This window comes from Thamnophis sirtalis, unplaced genomic scaffold, assembly GCF_051295495.1.
Source record: "Thamnophis sirtalis isolate CommonGarterSnake01/CBP01778 unplaced genomic scaffold, rThaSir2_p1.2 scaffold_4, whole genome shotgun sequence".
In the NCBI taxonomy this organism is placed as follows: Eukaryota; Metazoa; Chordata; class Lepidosauria; order Squamata; family Natricidae; genus Thamnophis; species Thamnophis sirtalis.
In genome coordinates, this window is record NW_028261384.1 from 141,130,702 (window position 1) to 141,153,714 (window position 23,013).

Below are 23,013 nucleotides of genomic sequence, written 5' to 3' on the forward strand. Positions count from 1 at the left end.
GGAGGGGGCTTACCTTGGGAGGGGAGGAGAGGGCATTTACCTGGGTAGGAGGGGGAGGGGCACTTACTGGGGGAAGGGAAGGGTGCTTCCTTTGGGAGGAGGGGAGAGGAGGGAGCACTTACGGGGGGGGGAGAGGGCTTACTTGGGGGGAACAGAAGGGGAGGGGTTGCTTACCTTGGAGAAGGGGAGGGGCACTTACTGGGAGGGAGAGTGGAGGGGAAGGGGCGCCAAAAGCAAGATGGCGGCACCGTTCGTTGGCGTGGCAGGCCTGGGCTGCCGATTCCAGTGACCCCGGATGCAGAAACACGACCGGTCCGGTCGAACCGATCTGAACCGGCTGGAATCCACCACTGGTGCACCTCTTAGACGGAGGGGAGGGGTACTTCCTAGGAAAGAGGGGCTTACCGTGGGGGGGAGAGGAGGGGGGGGTGCTTGCCTTGGTCAGAGCGGCGGGGTGCTTATTTGGGGGAGGGGTGCTTAATTTGATGGGAGGGGGGGAGCACTCACCTTCGGGGGGTACACCAGATTGTTGTCGTCCACCGTGGAGACGATGAAATCCCAGCTCAGGGTGTCCACAGAGATCTACACCCCCCCCAAAAAACGGGTGTCAGGCCCCTCGAGGATGGGTCCATCCGACCCGGTGCCCTCCCCACCACGCGCCCTCCGTACGTTGTTCTGCCGCGCGGCGGCCTGCAAAACCGCCGTCAGGAACCCAGTGGGGAAGGTGAAGCCCGAGAGCCAGAAGAGAACGGGCGGGTGAGCCGTCTTCGCCCAGCGGGCAAACTGTTCCACCCGCAGGCCCAGATCCCGGGTCCACGCGGCCAGGGGCTTTTGGGAAGAGTAGGCCTGTAGGGGGACAAAAGGAGGGGAGGCGGCCAAAGTTGAGAAGGCGCCAGTTCCAGTGGCCGTATTTGAGGAGGGGGGTCTTTCTCCAGAGACCGGAGTCTCCGAGTCTCCGTGCCTGCAAAGAGGCCACAGGGCAGAGGAGACCGCCCAGGGGTCAAAAGGAGGAAGGGGGTGGCCATGAGCAGCCGGGAGATCCTCACCCTTTCCCACATGGGGGGCACGCGGGCGTCGAAAATGCAATTGAAAATCTCTTCCAGATCCGTCGACATGACCACTAGGCCTTGAATGCCTTTCTCCAGCTCCACCAGCGACGAGCTGTAAAAGGGGGGACAAGCAGGGGCCAGAATAATGGGGTGGGGTGCTCGGGGGTGTGCGTTGGACACACAGTTTAGGGCTGGGCAGGGGGGAAAGGACGCCGAAGCCCATGCTCCCCATAGAAGAAAGAGGAACACGATCGGCGTCGATCGCTTTCTAAGCATTACGGTTTGTATGAATATGTGTCGTTGCCAGGGTGGGGGGTTGGGGGGGGCTTATAATTGTAATAATTTCTTATTTTGTAATTTTTATTTCTTTCACGTGGTTTTTCTATCCGTGTTTAAGAGTGCGAGCAGGTGGCAATATCAATTTTCTGAAACAAAATAAATAAAAATAACTGCGCACGATCTCTCAGATTCTCTCCCAATTGCCTTGTACACGTTTTCCCATCCTCAGCTTTTTCGCTTCATCATCTGCTCCTAAAGTCTGCACAGGCAGCCTTCGATTTACGACTCTCCGACATTACCATTCCACAATCAACATCATCATCCTCTTTTAAAGACGCCATAATCCCTTGAGGGGTGGAGTCTTAGGCAACTGAATGGAACTAAATGTTTACTGGCCGGATGCCCGTCCCTGTTGCCAATGCGGAGTTTTGTTCAGCAGATTATTCTCATTGTGCTCGAAGAGAGAAATAATCTGCATCTACCTAGGATCGAACTCACAGCCTCCTGATTGTGATAGCTCCACCTCTAGGCCACCACACCACTCATTTCCATTCCAAAATGGACCCCCAAGTTTCTGATGCTAAGTGAAACAGTGAAATGACTTTCCCCCCGTTTTACCACCTTTCCTGCCACCGTTGTTAAGCGAACGGCTGCAGTTGTTAAGTGAGTAACTAGGTCGTTAAGTGAATCCAGCTTCCGCATTGACCTGACTTGGCAGAAGGTCACAAAAGGGGATCATGTGTGACCTCAGGACCCTGGACCATCATAAATATGAGACAGTTCCCAAGCGTCTGGATTTAGATCACGTGATGCTACAGACGCAGCGATCGTCGTAAGTGTGAAAAACAGTCCTATGTCACTTTTTCAGCGCCGCTGTAACTTCAAATGGTCACTAAATAATCTGTTGTAAGTTGAGGACAGCCTGTACATCTTTCCCTTCTCTGTCTAATTTTTTTGTCATCCATAGACACTTCCACTTCATCATTCCAAGTATGCTTTTTAATTAAATTTGATTGCAATTAAATTCAAACTTCATTTTAAAAGCACAGCCATTGTTACTTGTAATTCAATGCTGACTGGGGAATTCTGGGAGTTGAAGTCCGCCCATCGTAAAGTTATCAAAGGTGAGAAACATGGGTCTAAGTGCTTAAACTATCATAGTTCACTCCAAATAATCCAACATCCAGGATGAAACAGGCCAATCTTTCTTCAGGACACCTGCAGTTCCTGGAAGGAACTACAAACAGTCCTTGTTTAGTGACCGTGCAGAGACACAACAGCACTGGGAATAGTGTCATACGACCATTTTCCAAACTTAGGACCGTTGTAGTATCCCCATGGTCACGGGATCAAATTAAGGCGCTTGGCCACTGACTCCTATTTATGACAGTCGTAGTCTCCCGGGATAATGTGATCCCCTTTTGCGACCTACTGACCAGCAGAGTCAATGGATTCATTTAATGACCGTGTCATTAACAACTGCACGAATTCACTTAACAACCGTGCTAACTTTATACCTACAGGGATTCACTTAACAACGCAGGCAAGAACGGAGGTAAAATGGGGCAAAACAACCACAGTCTCACTTTCGCCACAGAAATGTATGGTCGTAAGTTGAGGACTGTCTCTACTACAACGAATAAAAAGGGGAAAGCTCTGGTGTTTTGACCCCGGGATGCTCTATTTTGGATTTGCAAAACCAGGGATGACACACACACACACCCAAACCTCACCACCCCACGGATGAAGGAGCGGGTGGCCACCCCCTCACCTGATGATCTGCAACAAGGAGTTGTAACGCTGGATCTCTTGCAACAGGACGACGTTGAGAGGGGAGGGATCAGTGGAGAGCACCTTGCAGGTGCCCTCGTAGTCGATCTCCTCGGGAATCTTGCTCAGCACGTCAGAGGAGAGCTCCAGAACCTGCGCGGGAGAAAGGGACGCATAAGAGAGCCAAGGTGACGAGAGACCTGTCAAGTCCCGCGTTTCCCACCAGGGGGAGCTGAAGAGAAGAAGAGCAGCTAAGAGGATGAGGGGGCTGGAGGCTAAAATAGAGATAGCAGTTTTCCAGTATTTGTGGGGGTGGCCCAAAGAAAGGGGAGGGGGGGGGGTCAACCTCTTCTCCAAAGCCCCCCAAAGGCAGGACAAGAAGCAACGGATGGAAACTAATCCAGCAGAGAAGCAACTTGGAATTAAGGAAGAATTTCCATTCTATATGATATATTCTATTCTATTCTGATTTCTATTCTATTCTATTCTGAATTCAATTCAATTCTATTCTAATTTCTATTCTATTCTAATCTGAATTCTATTCTATTCTGAATTTTATTCCATTCCATTCTATATTCTATTCTATTGTAATTTGAATTCTATTCTATTCTGATTTCTATTCTAATCTGAATTCAATTCAATTCTATTCTGATTTCTATTCTATTCTAATCTGAATTCAATTCAATTCTATTCTGATTTCTATTCTATCCTGATTTCTATTCTATTCTGATTTCTATTCTAATCTGAATTCTATTCTGAATTTTATTCCATTCCATTCTATATTCTATTCTATTGTAATTTGAATTCTATTCTATTCTGATTTCTATTCTAATCTGAATTCAATTCAATTCTATTCTGATTTCTATTCTATTCTAATCTGAATTCTATTCTATTCTATTCTGAATTTTATTCCATTCCATTCTATATTCTATTCTATTGTAATTTGAATTCTATTCTATTCTGATTTCTATTCTAATCTGAATTCAATTCTATTCTATTCTGATTTCTATTCTATTTTGATTTCTATTCTATTCTAATCTGAATTCTATTCTATTCTGAATTTTATTCAATTCAATTCCATTCTATTCTATATTCTATTCTCTATTCCATTCCATTCCATTTTTCTATTCTATTCTATTCTATTCTATTCTATTCTACTCTATTCATTAACTTAACAACTGCATGGATTCACTTAACAACCGCGGCAAGAAAAGTCCTAGACCGGGACCAAATTCCCTGAACAAACGTCTCGTTTAGCAACCCAAATTGTGGGCTCCACCGCGGTCGTAAGTCGAGGACTTCCCGTGGAGGAATCCGATCGAAAGAAACACGTGTCAGGGAAGCAATGAGGGATGACTAAGGAAGTCGCAAAGGTGATACAGTTATGATTCAGGGAGTTATTAAGGACGTTATCATAACTGTATAAAATTTGTATTTGCGTATCGGGTCTTGGCTCCTTTAGCCAACGGGAGCCCTTCGCTGGAATACTCGGATAAAACTTCCCAGAACCGCCTCTCGCGTCCGGCTCTGGTTGGCACCCGTGCCAGGCTAAACCCGCTTGGACATCTCTATGACACGAGCAGCTCGAACCGGGCCAAACCAGGTTTCGCGAAGAGGCCGTTACCTTGTCCTCGCGGCTCTGCCCGGCTACTCCGGTGGGGGTGGTTTGTGGCTGGAGGGAGAGCAGCGTTTCGAAGAGGGTCCGGGCCTCGGTGATCTGCGAGGCCACGTCGGCGTTGGGGTGCTGGCCGAAGGCCTCCGGGGGGTCCATGCCTGGCAGGAGGCTGATGTACTCCTTGTAAGAGGAGAGGTTGCCGTCCTTGGGGATGTAGTAAGTGTCCAACACCGTTAGCCTGCCGAGAGAACCGGGAGTGCTTAGGAGAAGGCGTGCGGTGCTCGAACCCCATGCAAAGGACAGGTGGCTACACACTGAGCTTTGTTCAAGCTTTTATTGCAAAACAAATTATTATTATTATCATTATCATTGTTGATAATAATACTAATAATACTAATTGTACTAATAATACTAATACTAATCATACTAATCATACTAATCATACTAATCATACTAATCATACTACTACTAATACTACTAACACTACTAACACTACTAACACTACTACTATTAATACTAATAATACTAATAATACTAATAATACTAATACTAATAACACTAATAACACTAATACTAATAACACTAATAATACCAATACTAATAATACTGATACTAATGATACTAATGATACTAATGATACTAATACTACTAATCATACTAATCATGCTAATCATGCTAATCATGCTAATACTGCTAATACTAATACTAACACTACTACTAACACTACTAATACTACTAATACTACTAATACTAATACTAACACTACTAACACTACTAACACTACTAACACTACTAATACTAATGCTAATAATGCTAATAATGCTAATAATACTAACACTAATAATACTAACACTACTAACACTACTACTAATACTACTAATACTACTAATACTAACACTAATAATACTAATACTAATAATACTAACACTACTACTAATACTACTAATACTAATGCTAATAATGCTAATAATGCTAATAATGCTAATAATGCTAATAATGCTAATAATACTAATACTACTAATACTAACACCACTAACACCACTACTAATACTACTAATACTACTAATACCAATAATACCAATACTACTAATACTAATAATACTAATAATACCAATACTAATAATACCAATAATACCAATAATACTACTACTACTACAACTAATGATGATGATGATGATGATGATGATGATGATGATGATGATGATGATGATGGCTTTCTTCTTTGAAACAAAATATAAAAGTGTGGATAGTTATCAACAGAAGAGAGCCAGCAGGGATAGGGATAGAATAGAAATGGAATGGAACAGAATATGGAATATGGAATGTGGAATAGAATAGGAATAGAATAGAATGGAATATGGAATAGAATAGAATATAGAACAGAACAGTAGAATAGAATAGAATAGAAGACAGAATATGGAATAGAAGAGAATAGAGAACAATAGAATAGAAAAGAGAATGGAATAGAATATTAGAATAAAACAGAATAGAATACAGAATAGAATGTAGAATGTAAAAAGTAGAATAGAATATAGAATATAATAGAATAAAATATAGAATAGAATATAGAATAGAATAGAACAGAATGTAGAATAGAATATAGAATATAGAATACAGAATGTAGAATAGAATAGAATTAGAATAGAATGTAGAATAGAAACACTGAGTACCCTCCCCAGCCCAGGGCCTACTTGTAGAAAGGGGTGGCCACAGTTTGATCGCAGAAGTAGTCGTTGATGTACGTGGTCAGGAGACGCCGGTCCCAGTCGTCCGTCACATGGCCCCCGTAGTTGACCCCTGCGATCAGGTACTTCAGAGCGTCCCACGGGGTGTCCTCGTACTCGTCCAGGTAGAGGCTCAGGAGGTTCTCGGACACCTGGCAGACAGGTGAGTGTGGAATGGGGAGGGGAGCCACGGCGTGATCTCCAACCCAAGCCAAAAACGACACTGAATGGTGTTTTTGCAATCGGGGCCACTCGAAGATATGTGGACTTCAACTCCCAGAATTCCCCAGCCAGCCACGTAGGGTAACTTTCTTAATAGACGGTGGGTATGCAGTAAGCGTAATATATCTTCACTTCAGCAAAGTGAAAAAAAAGAGAGCTGGCTGGGGAATTCTGGGGGTTGAAGTCCACAAGTCTTAAATCAGGGGTCTTCAACCTTGGCCACTTTAAGACGAGAGGACTTCAACTCCCAGAATTCCCCAGCCAGCAAAGATTTCCCAGAATTCAGTATGGATAGGACAAAGAACAAAAACAGCCAGACCTATTTATCGTATATTTTTGATAGGGTCATTTTCTTAATAGACAGTGGGAATGTGGCAGACGTAATATATCTTGATTTCAGCAAAGGAAGAGCCAGCTGGGGAATTCTGGGAGTTGAAGTCCATGTATTTTCATGGGTAAAAAACACTGAACAATCCAGCATGATAGACAGAATCGGGCCGCACTAAACATTAACTCTTCTCGCCCTAACAGATCTAGGCAATCCTTACAACTATTCGTTCAGTGACCGTTCCAAGTTACAACGGCACTAAGAGAAGCAACTTAGAATCCTTTTTTTTCACACTGACGAGCAACTGTCATCAGATCAAAATTCAGGCGCCTGGCAATGGTTTACGGCAGTGGCGGGGATCCCCCTTTTGCGACCTTCCGATGAGTAACGTTAACAGGGAGGTCAGGTTCATTTAACAACGTAATAATGGCAGTGATTTACATAACCTGCAGAAAGAAAGGTCGTAAAATGGGGCAAGACTCATTGAATGACTGCCTTGCATAGCAATGGAAATTTTGGGGTCCATTGTGATCGTAAATTGAGGACTTCTGTATAGCCTGGGAGATTTTCAGTAATAGCTATCCTTAGCCACTTCTTCTTCATCTCTGGGCTTTGTGCATCTTTTCTTATCCCTCCTCCCTCAAATATGCCCCCTCGTTCTTGGGGAATTTTACTCTAGTCCGCCATTCTTCTCCTTTCATGTGTAGCTTAGAAGCCAGGCCAAGCTGTCTCCCACTGACCGCCACCCACCCCCGAATCCATCTCTCTGCTGCCAGCCACATCCCCTCGCCTCTCTTGATCACTCAGTGTAGACACATAGGTGATCCAGCAACGGATCACAAAATTAGGGTCAGGCCACAAAGGGTAATGGGTCAGGGTCAGATTATCAGGCCAATCAAGCCAAAGCGGGTTAGGGTTAGGTTTAAGGTCAGGCCATTAGGCCGCGCAGGGTTAGGCTAATAGGCCACACAACCAGAGCAGGTAAGAGTTAGTTAGGCCATCAGACCAGAAAAGGTTAGATTTGGGATTAGGGTCAAGCCATCAGGCCACCAAAGCAGAATAGATTAGGATTAGGATTAGCGTAAGGGTTAGGTATTATTAGGATTAGGGTCAGGCCATCAAGACACCAAACCATCATAGGTTAGGATTAGGGTTAGGGTTTAGAGCTAGGCCACCAAGTTAGGATTAGATTAGGATTAGCGTTTAAGATTAGAGTCAGACCATCAGGCCACTAGACCAGAGGAGGATAGGATTAGCATTAGGGTTAGGAATTAGATTAGACTCGGGCCATCAGGCCACCAAGACAGAACAGATACGGATTAAGATTAGGATTAGGATTAGGGGGCCAGGCCATCAGGCCATGAAGCCCATATAGATTAGAATTAAGATTAGGGTTAGAGTCAGGCCATCAGATCAGACCAAGTTAGGATTAGGATTAGAATTAAGATTAGTGTTAGTGTCAGATCACCAAGACAGACCAGGTTAGGATTAAGATTAGGATTAGCGTTGGGGATTAGGGTTAGGATTAGGGTCAAGCCATCAGGCCACCAAGACAGACCAGATTTGGATTAAGAATAAGATTAGGATTAGGGTTAGAGTCAGGCCATCAGGGCAGACCAGGTTAGGATTAGGATTAAGATTAGCATTAGGGTTAAGGATTAAGGTCAGGTCACCAAGACAGAACAGATTAGGATTAAGATTAGGATTAGCGTTAGGGATTAGGATTAGGGTCAGACCATCATGCCACCAAGCCAGAGCAGGATAGCATTAGGATTCGCGTCAGGGTTAAGAATTAGGATTAGGGTCAGGCCATCCGGCTACCAAGAACAGACCAGATTTTGGATTAAGACTAAGATTAGGGTTAGAGACGGGCCATCAGATCAGACCAAGTTAGGATTAGGATTAGAATTAGAATTAAGATTAGTGTTAGTGTCAGATCACCAAGACAGTCCGGGTTAGGATTAAGATTAGGATTAGCGTTGGGGATTAGGGTTAGGATTAGGGTCAAGCCATCAGGCCACCAAGACAGACCAGATTTGGATTAAGAATAAGATTAGGATTAGGATTAGGGTTAGAGTCAGGCCATCAGGGCAGACCAGGTTAGGATTAGGATTAAGATTAGCATTAGGGTTAAGGATTAGGGTCGGGTCACCAAGACAGACCAGATTAGGATTAAGATTAGGATTAGCGTTAGGGATTAGGATTAGGGTCAGGCCATCATGCTACCAAGCCAGAGTTCACGGAGCCCATCCCCCAGCTTTCGATGTCTCTCCTGTCCCACCTGCCCCCCATCGCCTCCATCTAAGGCGACCCACCCCCACCTCAAAATCGGAGTCGTTGAAGCCGTAGATGATGTTCCAGCCGAGTTGCAGGAATTTCTTGCGCTCCAGCAGGACGCTGTGGAAGAAACAGAGGGCGAAGAGCAACTTCTTGTACTTGCTGGGCTTGGTGCAACGGTTGAACTGGGGGTCCGTGATCAGCTGGTACAAGCGCTTCATGTTCGCCTTCAAGCCCTGCGGGAGACAAGCCAGGAGGAGGGCCGGTTTGGGAAAGTGAAGAAGATCCACGATGAAACGTTGTAGATACTTGACGGGACGATTGTTTGGATGGAGAAAGGGCTGACCGAGGCTTCGCGAGAGCCTGAAGCAAACCGCGGGCCCCGACAAAAACCCCTTTTATGTAAAGTCGGTTCCACCACAAAACCGCGGAGGACAAAATCGCGCTCGACGAAAGCGCGCATTTGACGTCATCACAGCGCGACGAAAACATTGCGCTGTGATCGAAAAATGTAAAAATAAAGCGAAAACCTTACCCTAACCCCCCCAAACCTAACCCTAAATCTAACCCTAAACCTAACCGTTAATGTAACGCTAAACCTAACGCTAACCCTTAACCTAACGCTAAACGTAACCCTAATGCTCTAAACCTAACCCTAACTCTTAACCTAACCCTAACCCTAACCTTAACCCTAACCCTAACCCTAACCCTAACCCTAACCCTAACCCTTACCTTTATGTGAATCGGCTTGCTTTAATTTTAATTTTATTTCAATTTTAAAATTTTTTCGTCGCGCTGTGATGACGTCACATGCGCGCTTTCGTCGAGCGCGATTTTGTCCTCCGCGGTTTTGATGGGTCACGGTAAAGTCTGCTCCTTTACATCCAGCAAAGTCTCCCAAAGGAGGATTTATGGTCACAGACCTTATCTGGCTTGGAGAGATGCCAGGCCAGGGGTGGGTTCCTGCCGGTTTCTAACCGGTTCGCTAGGAGCGGTTCCACAAATCTAGCGTGCCGTTTAGAACCAGTTCCAGCGTTGAAACCCCCCTCGCTCGCTCACCGCCCACCTGGTCGCCGCTCGTCCGCTCGTCCTCCCCCCCCGCCCATCTGCACCATGTCTCTAAGAGCCCTATAGGGAAGCCGCGAAAGGAGCTGGGAGAGGCGCGCGCCTTGGTTTAGCCCCAAGTGAGATGCGGGGTTTCATGCTCCGATGCAGAGCCCTCATCTGAGCCTCCTCCAGACGGTTCCACCACAAAACCGCGTTCGACTAAACCGCGTTCGACGAAACCGCGTAGCTGACGTCATCAACAGCGCGACAACAGTACGGAGACAGAAGCACGCTGTAAACGCTAAACCTAAAATTAACCCCTAAACCTAAACCTAACCCCCCTAAACCTAATCCTAAACCTAACCCTAAACCTAACCCTTAACCTAACCCTAACCCTAACCCTAACCCTTAACCTAACCCTAACCCTAACCCTAACCCTAACCCTTAACCTAACCCTAACCCTTAACCTAACCCTAAACCTAACCCTTAACCTAACCCTAAACCTAACCCTAACCCTTAACCTAACCCTAAACCTAACCCTTACCTTAAGTTGAATCGGCTTGCTTTCAAAGCGCTATTTAAAGCGCCCTTCTTTCTCCGCGCTGGCTGTTGTCGCCCTGTTGATGACGTCAGCGACGCGGTTTAATCGGGCGCAGCTTAGTCGAGCGCGGTTTTGTCGTGCCACGCCTCCAGACACCAGGACTGGCCCATGTTCCTCCCCAACCGCCTCACTGTCTCAATCTGCGGCCAGGTTGTGTGTTTGTGTTAGAACAGAAATCTCCAAACTTGGCAACTTGGAGACTTGCGGACTTCAACTCCCAGAATCCCCCAGCCAGCAAGCGTTTGCCAGAAATCAGCACGGATAGGAGAAGAAGAAAGGTGGCGAGATTATTTCCTTCCTTCCTTTTTTTTTTGGATAGGGTAACTTTCTTAATAGACGGTGGGAAGGTGTCAAACGTAATATATCTTGACTTCAGCAAAGTGGGGAAAAAAGAGCCAGCCGGCTGGGGAATTCTGGGTGTTAAAGGGCGGGGTGGTGGTGGACGACTGGGTGGGTGTGGCTGACTGGGTGGGTGTGGCCAGTTTGACGTCATTCCCCAAATTACTGGCATGTTTCCTCTTTGCATCGAGCAGACTGGGCCGAAGTCACAGACAGCCCTGCGGGCCGGATCCGACCACATCGCAGGACAGATCCGGCCCACGGGCCTTGTGTTTGACACCCCTGGCTTAGACCGAGAGAAGATGAAACCGCAAAGTGTTACTGACGGTGTGTATGACTTGGCAAAGACATGGCAACGAGGTCAGCCAATGAATAGATGTGGCAATTGGGACAGCCGAAGAGGGCTGTTTCGGAGTATTTGCTGGGTGAGCAACAAGAAGACAGCGAGGAGCCTGGGCTTGACTTCGCTCTGCAGCTCCGAGTCTGTGCGGAGTTCTAAACTAGTCTGCCGCTCTGAACTGAAACTCTTCTCTGCCTGTATTTGCTACCACGTTGGAAAACCCGTTTTTGGTATTGTATCTTTACTTCATGTGTTATATCATATGTAAAGAGAAGTTAAGGAATCCTGCTGAATCAGTTACCTGTGTGCGCGCTTTCTGGATGACAGGTACTTGCAGGGCACATTTGGGGCTAGCTTGGGAGACACTCGGCCCCCTCCCAGGGGCTCTCCGTTCTTACCGTGGGGGGTTCCGTTGTCATTTTGATGCCCGCCTGCAGGATAGAGATGGGGAATTCGGGGTGGGGGCTGGAGCTCAGCCACAGGCGGAAGGAAGGGTGCGGCTCTTCGACCTGCAGCTGTTCCACCAGTTTGTCCAGCTGTGGCATCCAGGACAGAGACAGGTGACAGTTGGCCAGGAAGACCCAGTTACCTGTGGAGGTGAAGGCCCAGGAAGACTCACCAAGGCTTCCCGGATTGAGGAGTGATGAAGATGAAGTTGCCCGTCCCGGTAAGGGAGGGGAAAGGGCTTGGCACTCACCCTGGTGGACCCCGTCCTTAATCATACGCGTGGCGATGGGTGCCTGGCCCTGACCCAAGGACAGGGCATGGAAACGTTGAGCCATGCCCGACTGCTCTGCCAGCTGAAGCAGGGAGGAGGTGGGGTCGACACCTGAAGACAGGACGAAGATCAGCGGGGTCTTTGTGGTGGAGTCGTCCACCACCTGCAAGCAGAAAGCAGGAGAGGATAGGATAAGATGGGAGTTAGCATCTGAGTATTTGAGGGGCTGTCTCAAAGAAGAGGGGGGGAGGTCAACCTGTTCTCCAAAGCACCTGAAGGCAGGACAAGAAACAATGGATGGAAACTAACCAAGGAGAGAAGCAACCTAGAATTAAGGAGAAACTTCCTGACAGTGAGGACAATTAACCAGGGGAACTGCTTGCCACCAGAAGTTGTGGGTGCCCCATCACTGGAGGTGTTTAAGAGAAGACTGGATGGCCATTTGTCTAAAATGGTATAAGATCTTCTGCTTCAGCAGGGGGTTGGACTAGATGACCTCCAAATTTTCTTCTGTTATTCTGTTAGTTTAACAAAGAGAAGGACGGGGGGATGACATGATAGCAGAATTCCAGTATTTGAGAGGCTGCCCCAAAGAAGAGGCCCCCCACTATTCTCCAAAGCCCCCGAAGGCAGGACAAGATTGCCGCGCAATCATCAGAACTTTTTAAAAACTTTTTTAAAGCATTTTTTCACCGGTAGTTAAAAAACGCTAAAAAAAGTTTCAAAAAAAGGTTCCCACGATCAGCTATGACAATCAGCTGTGCCGCGCAATCATCACAACTTTTAAAAAACTTTTTAAAGCATTTCTTACACTACCGGTAGTTAAAAAACATTTTAAAAAGTTTCAAAAAAAGGTTCCCACGATCAGCTATGGCAATCAGCTGTTCCGCGCAATCATCACAACTTTTTAAAAACTTTTTAAAGCATTTTTTACACTACCTGTAGTTAAAAAACGCAAAAAATGTTTTAAAAAAGGTTCCCACGATCAGCTATGACAATCAGCTGTGCCGTGCAATCATCAGAACTTTTTAAAAAACTTTTTAAAGCATTTTTTATACTACCGGTAGTTAAAAAACACTAAAAAAAAGTTTCAAAAAAAGATTCCCACGATCAGCTATGACAATCAGCTGTGCTGCGCAATCATCACAACTTTTTAAAAACTTTTTAAAGCATTTTTTACACTACCGGTAGTTAAAAAACACTAAAAAAAAGTTTCAAAAAAAGGTTCCCACGATCAGCTATGACAATCAGCTGTGCTGTGCAATCATCAGAACTTTTTAAAAACTCTTAAAAGCATTTTTAACTACCAGTAGTTTAAAAACACTAAAAAGAAGGTTCCCACGATCAGCTATGACAATCAGCTGTGCCGCGCAATCATCAGAACTTTTTAAAAACTCTTAAAAGCATTTTTAACTACCAGTAGTTTAAAAATGCTTTAAAAAGTTTCAAAAATGGGTTCCCACGATCAGTTATGACAATCAGCTGCGCCGTGCAATCATCAGAACTTTTTAAAAACTCTTAAAAGCATTTTTAACTACCAGTAGTTTAAAAACACTAAAAAAAGGTTCCCACAATCAGCTATGACAATCAGCTGCGCCGCGCAATCATCACAACTTTTTAAAAACTTTTTAAAGCTTTAAAAAAAAATTTTTTAATTGGCCATGTCCACCCAGTCACATGACCCCCACCAAGCCACACCCACCACCAAGCCACGCCCACAGAACCGGTAAGGGAAAAGTCTTGAATTTCACCACTCGGAGGGACACCACCCTCCTCGCTCACCGACTTCATGTTCAGCACGGGGGGCTCGATAAACTGAGAGCCCAGGTTGGAGACGATGAAGGCCGTGACGCAGAAGGCCACCCGATCCGGCCGCAGAGACCGGACGACCAGCATCCGTTGCATTTGGTTGCAGGAGTTTTCCCACTCGCCTGGAATGGGGGTGGGATGGGGGAGATGGGGGAGGAAGAGAGGGTTAGTGTGGGGCTGGAGGAAGCCTGCCTGGCCTAGAGAGCCAGCTCCCACCCACCTTCTGCTGCTTGTTAGGGGTCCTTGGTGCACCCTGAGCTGGGTGGTTTTCCTGCAGACGTTTCATGACCCAACTAGGGAACATCATCAGTGCTAGAAGGGAGTGGGGTTTGCAGAAAGGAGGAGGAGGAGGAGGAGGAAGAGGAGGAGGAGGAGGAGGAGGAGGAGGAGGAGGAGGAGGAGGAGGAGGAGGAGGAGGAGGAGGAGGAAGAAGAAGAAGAAAAGGGTCCTTGATGTTCTCTGAGCTGGGTGGTTTTCCTGCAGACGTTTCATGACCCAACTAGGGAACATCATCAGTGCTAGAAGGGAGTGGGGTTTGCAGAAAGGAGGAGGAGGAGGAGGAGGAGGAGGAGGAGGAGGAGGAGGAGGAGGAGGAGGAGGAGGAGGAGGAGGAGGAGGAGGAGGAGGAAGAGGAGGAGGAACTGTGGGGTCCTTGATGCTCTCTGAGCTGGGTGGTTTTCCTGAAGACGTTTCATGACCCAACTAGGGAATATCATCAGTGCTAGAAGGTCGTAAGCTTTGCGTATGTAGCACTGATCCCTAGAAAACCATCAAATGCAGAGACCACTCTGCATTACCCCCCTCCTCCTCCACCTCCTTCCCGCAAACCCTACTCCCTTCTAGCACTGATGACATTAGGTTGTTGGGTCATGAAACTTCTGCAAGAAAACCATGAAAATTGGGGAGCACCAAGGACCCCACCGTCTTCCTCCTCCTCCTCCCGGCAAACCTCCCCACCAAAGACCCCCACCCATTCGACCCTGAGCTCCCAGACTCCCTTCCCTTCCGGCTTCTCCGCCACGGGTGCAGAAGGCGACAGGGCACCAGAGACGAGGAGAATTCGGCAAGAGGAGATTGGGTGGGGGGGGGTGGAGGGGGGTGGGATCCGACCTGGCAGCATGGCCTTCTCCGGCTTGGAGTTGGTGTACCAAAGGTTCCAGTCCCTGGGATACTGTTCGAAGGAATTCATGATGCCGTGGAAATTGGTCAGCTTATCCAGCTCCGTGACGTTGTCCCAGTAGATGTCGGAGAGCCAGCTGGTGCACGGATTGTCCATCTGCCCTTCCCGGTCCAGCACCTGCCAGGAGGACACAGAAAGCGGGGATGGGAGGAGACCTTTTGCAAAAGGGCCAAGCGATTTCGGAGCTGTTTAAAAACAACAACCCTCCTCAGGTCCCCGCCCACCGGAAGTCCTCGAGCCCCCTTTTATTGACGCGACTGTGAATTCCTTTCATTCGCAGTCGGCAAACAGTCTTTCCGAGGAATATTCATCCACACAAACCTTATCTTGCTTGGCAAGCTGCTAGATAGCTAGGTTCCAAACACTGGGCAAGGCAAAACTTGGCACAGAGTCTCTTAATAGTCACACAGAGAACTTTCCACTCTTGAACTGACCGAGTGAACGAATTGCTTCCTGCAAAAGCCCCCCTCCTCGTTCGTTCCTCCAAGGTGGGGCTTGACTCCCAAGTCGACCCTGCTTTCTTAGCTGTTCTTGTCTTCTGGCAGCTCTGTGCACGCGCACACTGGGAACAGGTTCCAGCTGTTCCTCTGCCTCACTGCTGTCTCGCTCCCTCTCTGCCTCCGACGCAGAGCCCTCGCCCGAGCTTTCCTCAGACGACTGGACCGTGCGCCTGGCACAACATACAGGGACTTGCAAAGGGGTAATAACGAATCCCCTGAATGAAAATCGCAATAAAATATGGAATGTTTTAAAAGGATTTGTATTCAGATACTACCGTCTCGGTCATCTGACTTATTGAAGCTTGTTTATAAGGGGGAAAAAGAAATCACATATAGATCATTCTCGACTCGCGATCGCCGTTGAGCCCAAACACTTTATGTTGTTAAGTGAGACAGGGTTAAGTGAGTTTTGCCCCCAATTCACGACCTTTCACGCTACAGTTGTTCAGTGATATGAAAGCCGGCTGGGTGAATCTGACCATACACCAGGAGACTGGGAATTCTAGTCTTGCTTACGCATTAAAGCTGGCTGGGTGACTTTGGGCCAATCACCAGGAGATTGGGAGTTCTAGTCTCGCCTTAGGCATGAAAACCAGCTGGGTGATTCTGGGCCAATCACCAGGAAAATGGGAGTTGTAGTTTGGCCTTAGGCATGAAAACCGGCTGGGTGATTCTGGGCCAATCACCTGGAGATTGGGAGTTGTAGTTTGGCCTTAGGTATGAAAACCGGCTGGGTGACTCTGGGCCAATCACCAGGAAAATGGGAGTTCTAGTCCCGCCTTAGGTATGAAAGCCGGCTGGGTGATTCTGGGCCAATTACCAGGAGATTGGGAGTTCTAGTCTCGCCTTAGGCATGAAAACCGGCTGGGTGATTCTGGGCCAATCACCAGGAAAATGGGAGTTGTAGTTTGGCCTTTGGCATGAAAACCGGCTGGGTGACTCTGGGCCAACCACCTGGAGAGTGGGAGTTCTAGTCCCACCTTAGGTATGAAAGCCGGCTGGGTGATTCTGGGTCAATCACCTGGAGATTGGGAGTTCTAGTCTCCCCTTAGGCATGAAAACCCGCTGGGTGACTCTGGGCCAATCACCAGGAAAATGGGAGTTCTAGTCCCACCTTAGGTATGAAAGCCGGCTGGGTGATTCTGGGCCAATTACCAGGAGATTGGGAGTTCTAGTCTCGCCTTAGGCATGAAAACCAGCTGGGTGACTCTGGGCCAATCACCAGGAAAATGGGAGTTCTAGTCCCGCCTTAGGTATGAAAGCCGGCTGGGTGACTCTGGGCCAATCACCAGGAAAATGGGAGTTGTAGTTTGGCCTTTGGCATGAAAGCCGGCTGGGTGACTCTGGGCCAATCACCTGGAGTTCTAGTCCTGACTTAGGCATGAAAGCCGGCTGGGTGCCTTTGGACCAGTCTCTGTCTCAGCCCAACCCACCTCACAGGGTTGTCGTTGTGCGGAAAATAGGAGGGGGCGGGAGGAACATCCGGTAGGTTCACCTGTTTGAATCCCTTACAAAGCAATCAAGGTGGGATATAAATTAAATAAACCAACAAGCAACGCCAGCCCCCCCCAAAGTGTTACCCCCCCCACCCCATCTCCAGCACTAACCACTCCGCCTCGCAGGAAAAAGTTGTACTCGTCCATCTTGAGGGAGCCGGACATTTCCAGAATCTTGGCGCACATCTGGAAGCTGAAGAGCAGTTTGTGTCTCTCGAAGAGACCCCGGCAGGTGTACCTGTGCAAAGGAGATACACCTTGGTGAGGAGTGGGGGTCTCAGGCCTCACTCCATCCCCAGAGGCTGGAGTCCCCGAGGTTCGTGGGAGCAGAAGTCTCCCCTTAATTTCACACTGACCCCGCCCCTTGCCTCACCGGGAGGACTCCAAAGCCCATCAGCCTGGAAGGAAAAGAGACAGCCTCCGGGGTGGATTCCCCACACCAAGCTCCGATTTGCTGCAGAATTTGTGAGCTGCCAACTTGAACCTGTGCAGCCAGCCTCGATTTACGACCGGTCACTCAAAGTTATGACGGACACTAAACAAGGACTTACGATCCGGACCTGAGGTCATTGCAATGGGGTTTTTTGGCAATTATTTCTCGTTCCAGCCAAAGCACGGCCATGGCGGCCCACCGGTTCGCTTAATGACCACAAGGTTCACTTAACGACCATCGTAAAATGAAGACAGGGCATGTGAGAGCAGAAGCCAGCTGATATTCCTCTAATTACCTCTAATTTCAAGGAAAGGGAAGCAGAGAAGTGGGCTGTCCTGCCAAAACTTTTTACTGAAATATTTTCGGCTTTACGACCGTTACAACTTAACGAGCACAAGGGGCAGGACAACCCTGCATTACACGGGTTGTCCTCAACTTACGACCCCAATGGAGCCCAAAGTTTATGCTGCTAAGTGAGACATTTTGTCAAGTGAGCTATGCCCCATTTTATCACCTTTCTTGCCACCGTTGTTAAGTGAATCGCTGCAGGTGATAAATCAGTAACCCGGTTGTTAAGTGAATTCGGCTTCCCCGTGGACCTTGCCGCAAAAGAGGATCACGTCACTCTGGGGTACACTGTGACCGTCATAAATACGAGTCAGTGGCCAAATTTTGGTCACGTGGCGATGGGGATGCTGCAAAAGTTGTAACTATCAAAAATGGCCGTAAGTCAGTGCCGTTGTAGCTTTGAACAGTCACTAAATGAACGACTGTATGTTGAGGACTACCTGTAGTCATAACTCAAGGCTACTGTACTGGTTCGGACCACTGCCTGCCACTTGCAAACCCTTCCCTTTTTCAGTGGGGAGCAGCGGATGGGCGGCTGGGGACTTCCGGTTGGTTGGTGACGTTCCCTGGACCCCCAAGGGTGGCCAGAGGGGGTGTCAACTCCCAACGGTGCCATAGTGAGAGAAGGAGGGGCAGTGCGTTCCACGTGTACTGTCAGCTGAAGTCGGATCTCAGATGACTGCCACAGACTTGGGAGGGGTGCACCTCATTGGGAAATGTGATTTATGACACAGACTGAAGGAAGGGGGGAAACAGAGATAAAGTTCAGCTCTAATTCAAATGAGGCTCAGATCTGACTGCAATGAGGTCCTGCCCAAAGGGTGCCCCTAATACATGACTGGTTTTCCTTTGAAACTTGGCTCGAGACTCATGAATCAATTCGGGCATTGTTAGGAAACCTTACAGGGGGTCAGCTGACCTATAGACGGCGTAGGTGTGGTACTCGTTGAGGTGTCGGATTCGTTCCTCCAGCTTGTGGCTGCGATGACTCTTGTTAATGCTGAGGTTGAAGAGGTCGATGTAGGCGTCCAGGGAGAACTGGTACATGGGGTCGATCCGCCCCATGTCATTGAGCACGAAGAAGAGGATGGAGGCTCTCTGGGCACAAGGCCGGTAGGCCTAGAGGAAACAGCGGAGTGGGTCAGCGAGGGAACAGCCCAGGGGTGGTATTCATTTACTTTCCCCTACCAGTTCGCAAATGTGAGCGTGCGCATCCATGCACATCCATAAAGGCCCGTGCATGTGCTCATTCTTCTGTGCATGCGTTTTGATCATGCGCGTGGCTTGAAAAGGTGGCTAAACTGGACGGCATAGAGCCAGGGCGGATGGACCGGCTGACCCGCAATCTCCACTATCGGTTTGGGCGAACCGGTACGAATCGGCTGAAACAGGCCCAGCTGTTCTTCCGGGAGAGTCCTGTATCCCCTATGCCATCTCAGCCTCAGAAAGGGGAACCTGTAGACGGTGTGTGAGTGTGTGTGTGTGGGGTGAGAGACGACGAGGAGGGGAAGAGATGGGTTCCGGATCCGGTCCCACCCGGTACGCTGCAACGGGGCCGGGCGTCTACCTCCGACATGCATGCTGCGCTCGTATGCACACACCACCACCCTGCGACGCCCCAGCTGCTCGGCGGAGGTCGCACGGGCACCATACATTGTGCGCGAGTGCGCAATTGGCCCGTTTCCCTCAAAAAGCAGTAAGGAACGCGGGCACAAGCGGGTGGGCCCAGTGAGTCACCGTTCCGATATGGTGGCCGCTGCTCCCAGCTTCCACCGGTACACCCGTACTGGGCCATACCGCGCGGAACCCACTGTGTGTGTGTGTGTTTGTTTGTTTCCAGAATTCACCATGGAGAGGACAACGATAAATGTGGCTAGACTGCCTTTGTTGCGTTTTTTTGATAGGATAACTTCAGTAGACGGTGGGTATGCGTCCGACGTAATATATCTTGACTTCAGCAAAGGGGGGAATTGCTGCCTGACGAATTCTGGAAAGTGAAGTCCATGGGTCTTACAGTGGCCAAGTTTGGCTTTTAGAGCACGGACGTCAAACTCGTGGCGTCACCTTGCCGTCACACATGTTTTTCCCCTTGTGGAACTGGGCTGGGCGTGGCCTGCGCGGGACGCATGTGGGCCTCGGGCCGCCAGTTTGACACCCCGGATTTACAGTGAGGTTTTTCCAACCTTGCGCACCTGAAGGCATGTGAATTCCCTGGCACTCATACATTTTTTGATGTGTATACCCACCGATGTGCTTATTCTCTTACAATCCCTTCCTCTGCAATCTCTCCACTATAGGAGGTAGTCTTTATTTATTAAACTTGTATGCCGCCCTACTCCCAGAGGGACTCTGGGAGGGGAGGCGAAGGCATGGCTGGCTGGCTGGGGAATTCTGGGAGTTGAAGTCCACCCGCCTTAAAGGGGCCGAGGTTGGAAACTCTGTTGCGCAGAAGAACTCCGACAATGTGGGGTACTCGCCTCCCGGGCGGTGTCAATCTTGATCTCCGTCATCTCGCTGGTCTCCAGCTGCTCCGTCACTTCCGTGGCGGTCACTTTGGAAGTTTGCAAGGTATTCACCAACTGCACGTCGTCGAGCAGGGAGCCGGTGGCTTCGTTCAACAACCTGCGGGCGGGAGGACAAGGGCCTGAGCAACGTGCGTTTCCCGTGCCTCAGGGGTGGGTTCCTGCCGGTTTTACTACCCCCACGCAACCTGCAGGGCATGTGCGTGTCCGCTGTTCAATGTAAATTGTTCTTTGCACACATGGCTATGTACACAAAGTTCTCATGCCTCACCGACACTATTGGAGTCTGAATCTGTGCAGGAAATCGAGTCAGAACTGGAGCAGATCGAAAGGGGGTGAGGGAGCCTTCGTTGACTTGGGAGGAAAATGGGGAGGAGCAGGCCGAGTGAGGCCAGGGTCTTTCAGGATTGGGACGGCTTGTAGGAAGGGAGGAACGGGGGCAGGATGAACAAGACACACTAAGCAGTGAACACGAGAGAGAGAGAGAGAGAGAGAGAGAGAGCTCAGGCAAGGAGCAAGAACCACCTCCTCCTGATCCAAGAGCACGGAGAGTGGAGAGAAGGCGAGAACAGAGCAGGCTGACCCAACTACTCAGGATGAGAGCGCCCCACCTCCCTTCGCAAGGCACAACCTGGGACTGAGGCTTAAGGAGACCCTGTGGGAAGGCGGATTTGTTGGGAACAAACACTGAATTCCTGGAGTGTCGAGTGCCGACATTTGTACTTTCCTGGATTCCTGGCATTCTTGCTGGATTTCTGGATTACGTGCCTTGCTCTTTTGCTTCTGGACTCCTTGACTTGCCTCCTGGATTTCTTGCTTTGCAGCCATGGCACTCACAACGTTGTGCTGGACTATTTCTGGAGGTGTGTGTGTGTGTGTGTGTGTGTGTGAGATCACTTTGCTCTGGGACTTGCCTGATACGTGGGAGCATTGGGGAAAATTTGGAGCAATAAAGGGGCCAGCCACCAGTATTATCTCTGTGCCGTGCCCGGAATCGTCACACATAAGTTGTGAGCAGGGGTGGTATTCAGCCGGTTCGGACCGGTTCGGGCGAAGCGGTTGGTAACTTTAAATCTGGTTTGCCGAACCGGTAGTTGCAAGGACTGACTGGCCCCTCTTCCTCCCAGGCGGCCCATTTTGGGTGTCAGGTAAGTGCAGAGGAGGGTGAAAAACGGGTTTCCCGGAAGTTCCGGAGGTTCTCCGGAGAGCCTCGAGCCTCTGGGAGGGCAAAAATGCCCCCCCTCCCCATCGTGGTGCAGGAGGCTGAGTAGACCACGCCCACCCAGCAACCGGGCAGAGAACCGGTTACTAAAATTTTTCAACCACACCCCTGGTTGTGAGTCTGTCTCCGAAAAGTTCCCACCTGAGGATCTCGTCTTCCAGCTCCTTCAGCTTCCCCTTGCCGGCCGCGATGTTGAGCACCAGGGAGTCCTTCTGTTCCTCCAGTTCGGGCCGCTCTTTCCGGACCACGATGCCCAGCAGCTGGGCCTCCAGCCCTTAAAGCAGGACGGAGGGCACTCAGTGGGTCCTGCACCCGTCGCCCACCCACCCCGACCCCGGGAAGCCGAGGTTCCTCCTGCATCGCCCCCCGGAGGGCACTGCGGGAGAAGCGCCTACCTGCTCCTTGACGGCAAAGTTGACGATGGTGGTCTGCGAGGACGTCTCGGGCGTGTAGTGAGGGTTGGAGAGCTTGGTGGTGAGGTAGAATCGGAAGTCAGGGTGGTAATCCACCTCCTTGTCGCCCAGCCGGATCAGCATGCGCCCACCTGCCAGACGCGGGGTGGGGTTAGAGGCGGGTCACGGGAGCACAAGTGGGGACTCTGTTCTAACCCAGGCTTCCCCAAACATGAAGCAGACTTCTTGTCCCGACAAAAAACCCTTTTTATTCATTGGCTGTGGATTCTGCTCCTTCCCCATCCAGCAAAGTCTTTCAAGGGAGGATTTACGTCACCGACCTCATCTGCTTGGAGAGCTGCCAGGACAATATCCGCAGAACTTGGCAAGGAGTCGCGGAGAGCCATGAACCAATTCACGGAACTAATTGTCTCCTGCAAACTCCACTCCCCTGTTGCTCCTCTTTTACTTCCTCTGGGAGGGGCCATTCACCGTCCACCTGTGGCCTTCCTCCCAAGTCGACCCCTGTTCTTTAGCTCTTCCCTTCGCCTGGCCACTCTGCCCGTGCGCACACTGGGAACAGGCTCCAGCTGTTCTTCTGCCTCACTGATGTCCGACTCCGAAGGCAGCTGATAACTGTCAGACGGCCCTGGCCCCCTCTCTGCCTCCGACGCAGAGCCCCTCGTCCGAGCCTTCCCCAGACTCCAGGACTGGCCCATGTTCCTCCCCAACCCTCCTCACTCTCCGAGTCTGCTGCCAGCTCTGTCGGCCGCTGCGGGGCCACAACAGACTCCACACCTCC

General features: G+C 49.2%; 1 protein-coding gene across 1 annotated transcript in view; it reads right to left on the reverse strand.

Annotated features, from left to right (window-relative positions):
* The window catches only part of DNAH2 (dynein axonemal heavy chain 2), a 170,464-nt gene that overhangs the window by 929 nt on the left and 146,522 nt on the right, over positions 1 to 23,013 (reverse strand). The window contains 16 exon segments of the mRNA XM_087715030.1: positions 508 to 582; positions 670 to 846; positions 1,047 to 1,161; positions 3,100 to 3,251; positions 4,723 to 4,951; positions 6,405 to 6,589; positions 9,309 to 9,500; positions 11,990 to 12,180; positions 12,289 to 12,472; positions 14,092 to 14,240; positions 15,229 to 15,415; positions 17,406 to 17,532; positions 18,995 to 19,194; positions 20,553 to 20,697; positions 21,961 to 22,093; positions 22,211 to 22,363. Coding sequence (XP_087571156.1) covers positions 508 to 582; positions 670 to 846; positions 1,047 to 1,161; positions 3,100 to 3,251; positions 4,723 to 4,951; positions 6,405 to 6,589; positions 9,309 to 9,500; positions 11,990 to 12,180; positions 12,289 to 12,472; positions 14,092 to 14,240; positions 15,229 to 15,415; positions 17,406 to 17,532; positions 18,995 to 19,194; positions 20,553 to 20,697; positions 21,961 to 22,093; positions 22,211 to 22,363 — 2,594 coding nt within the window.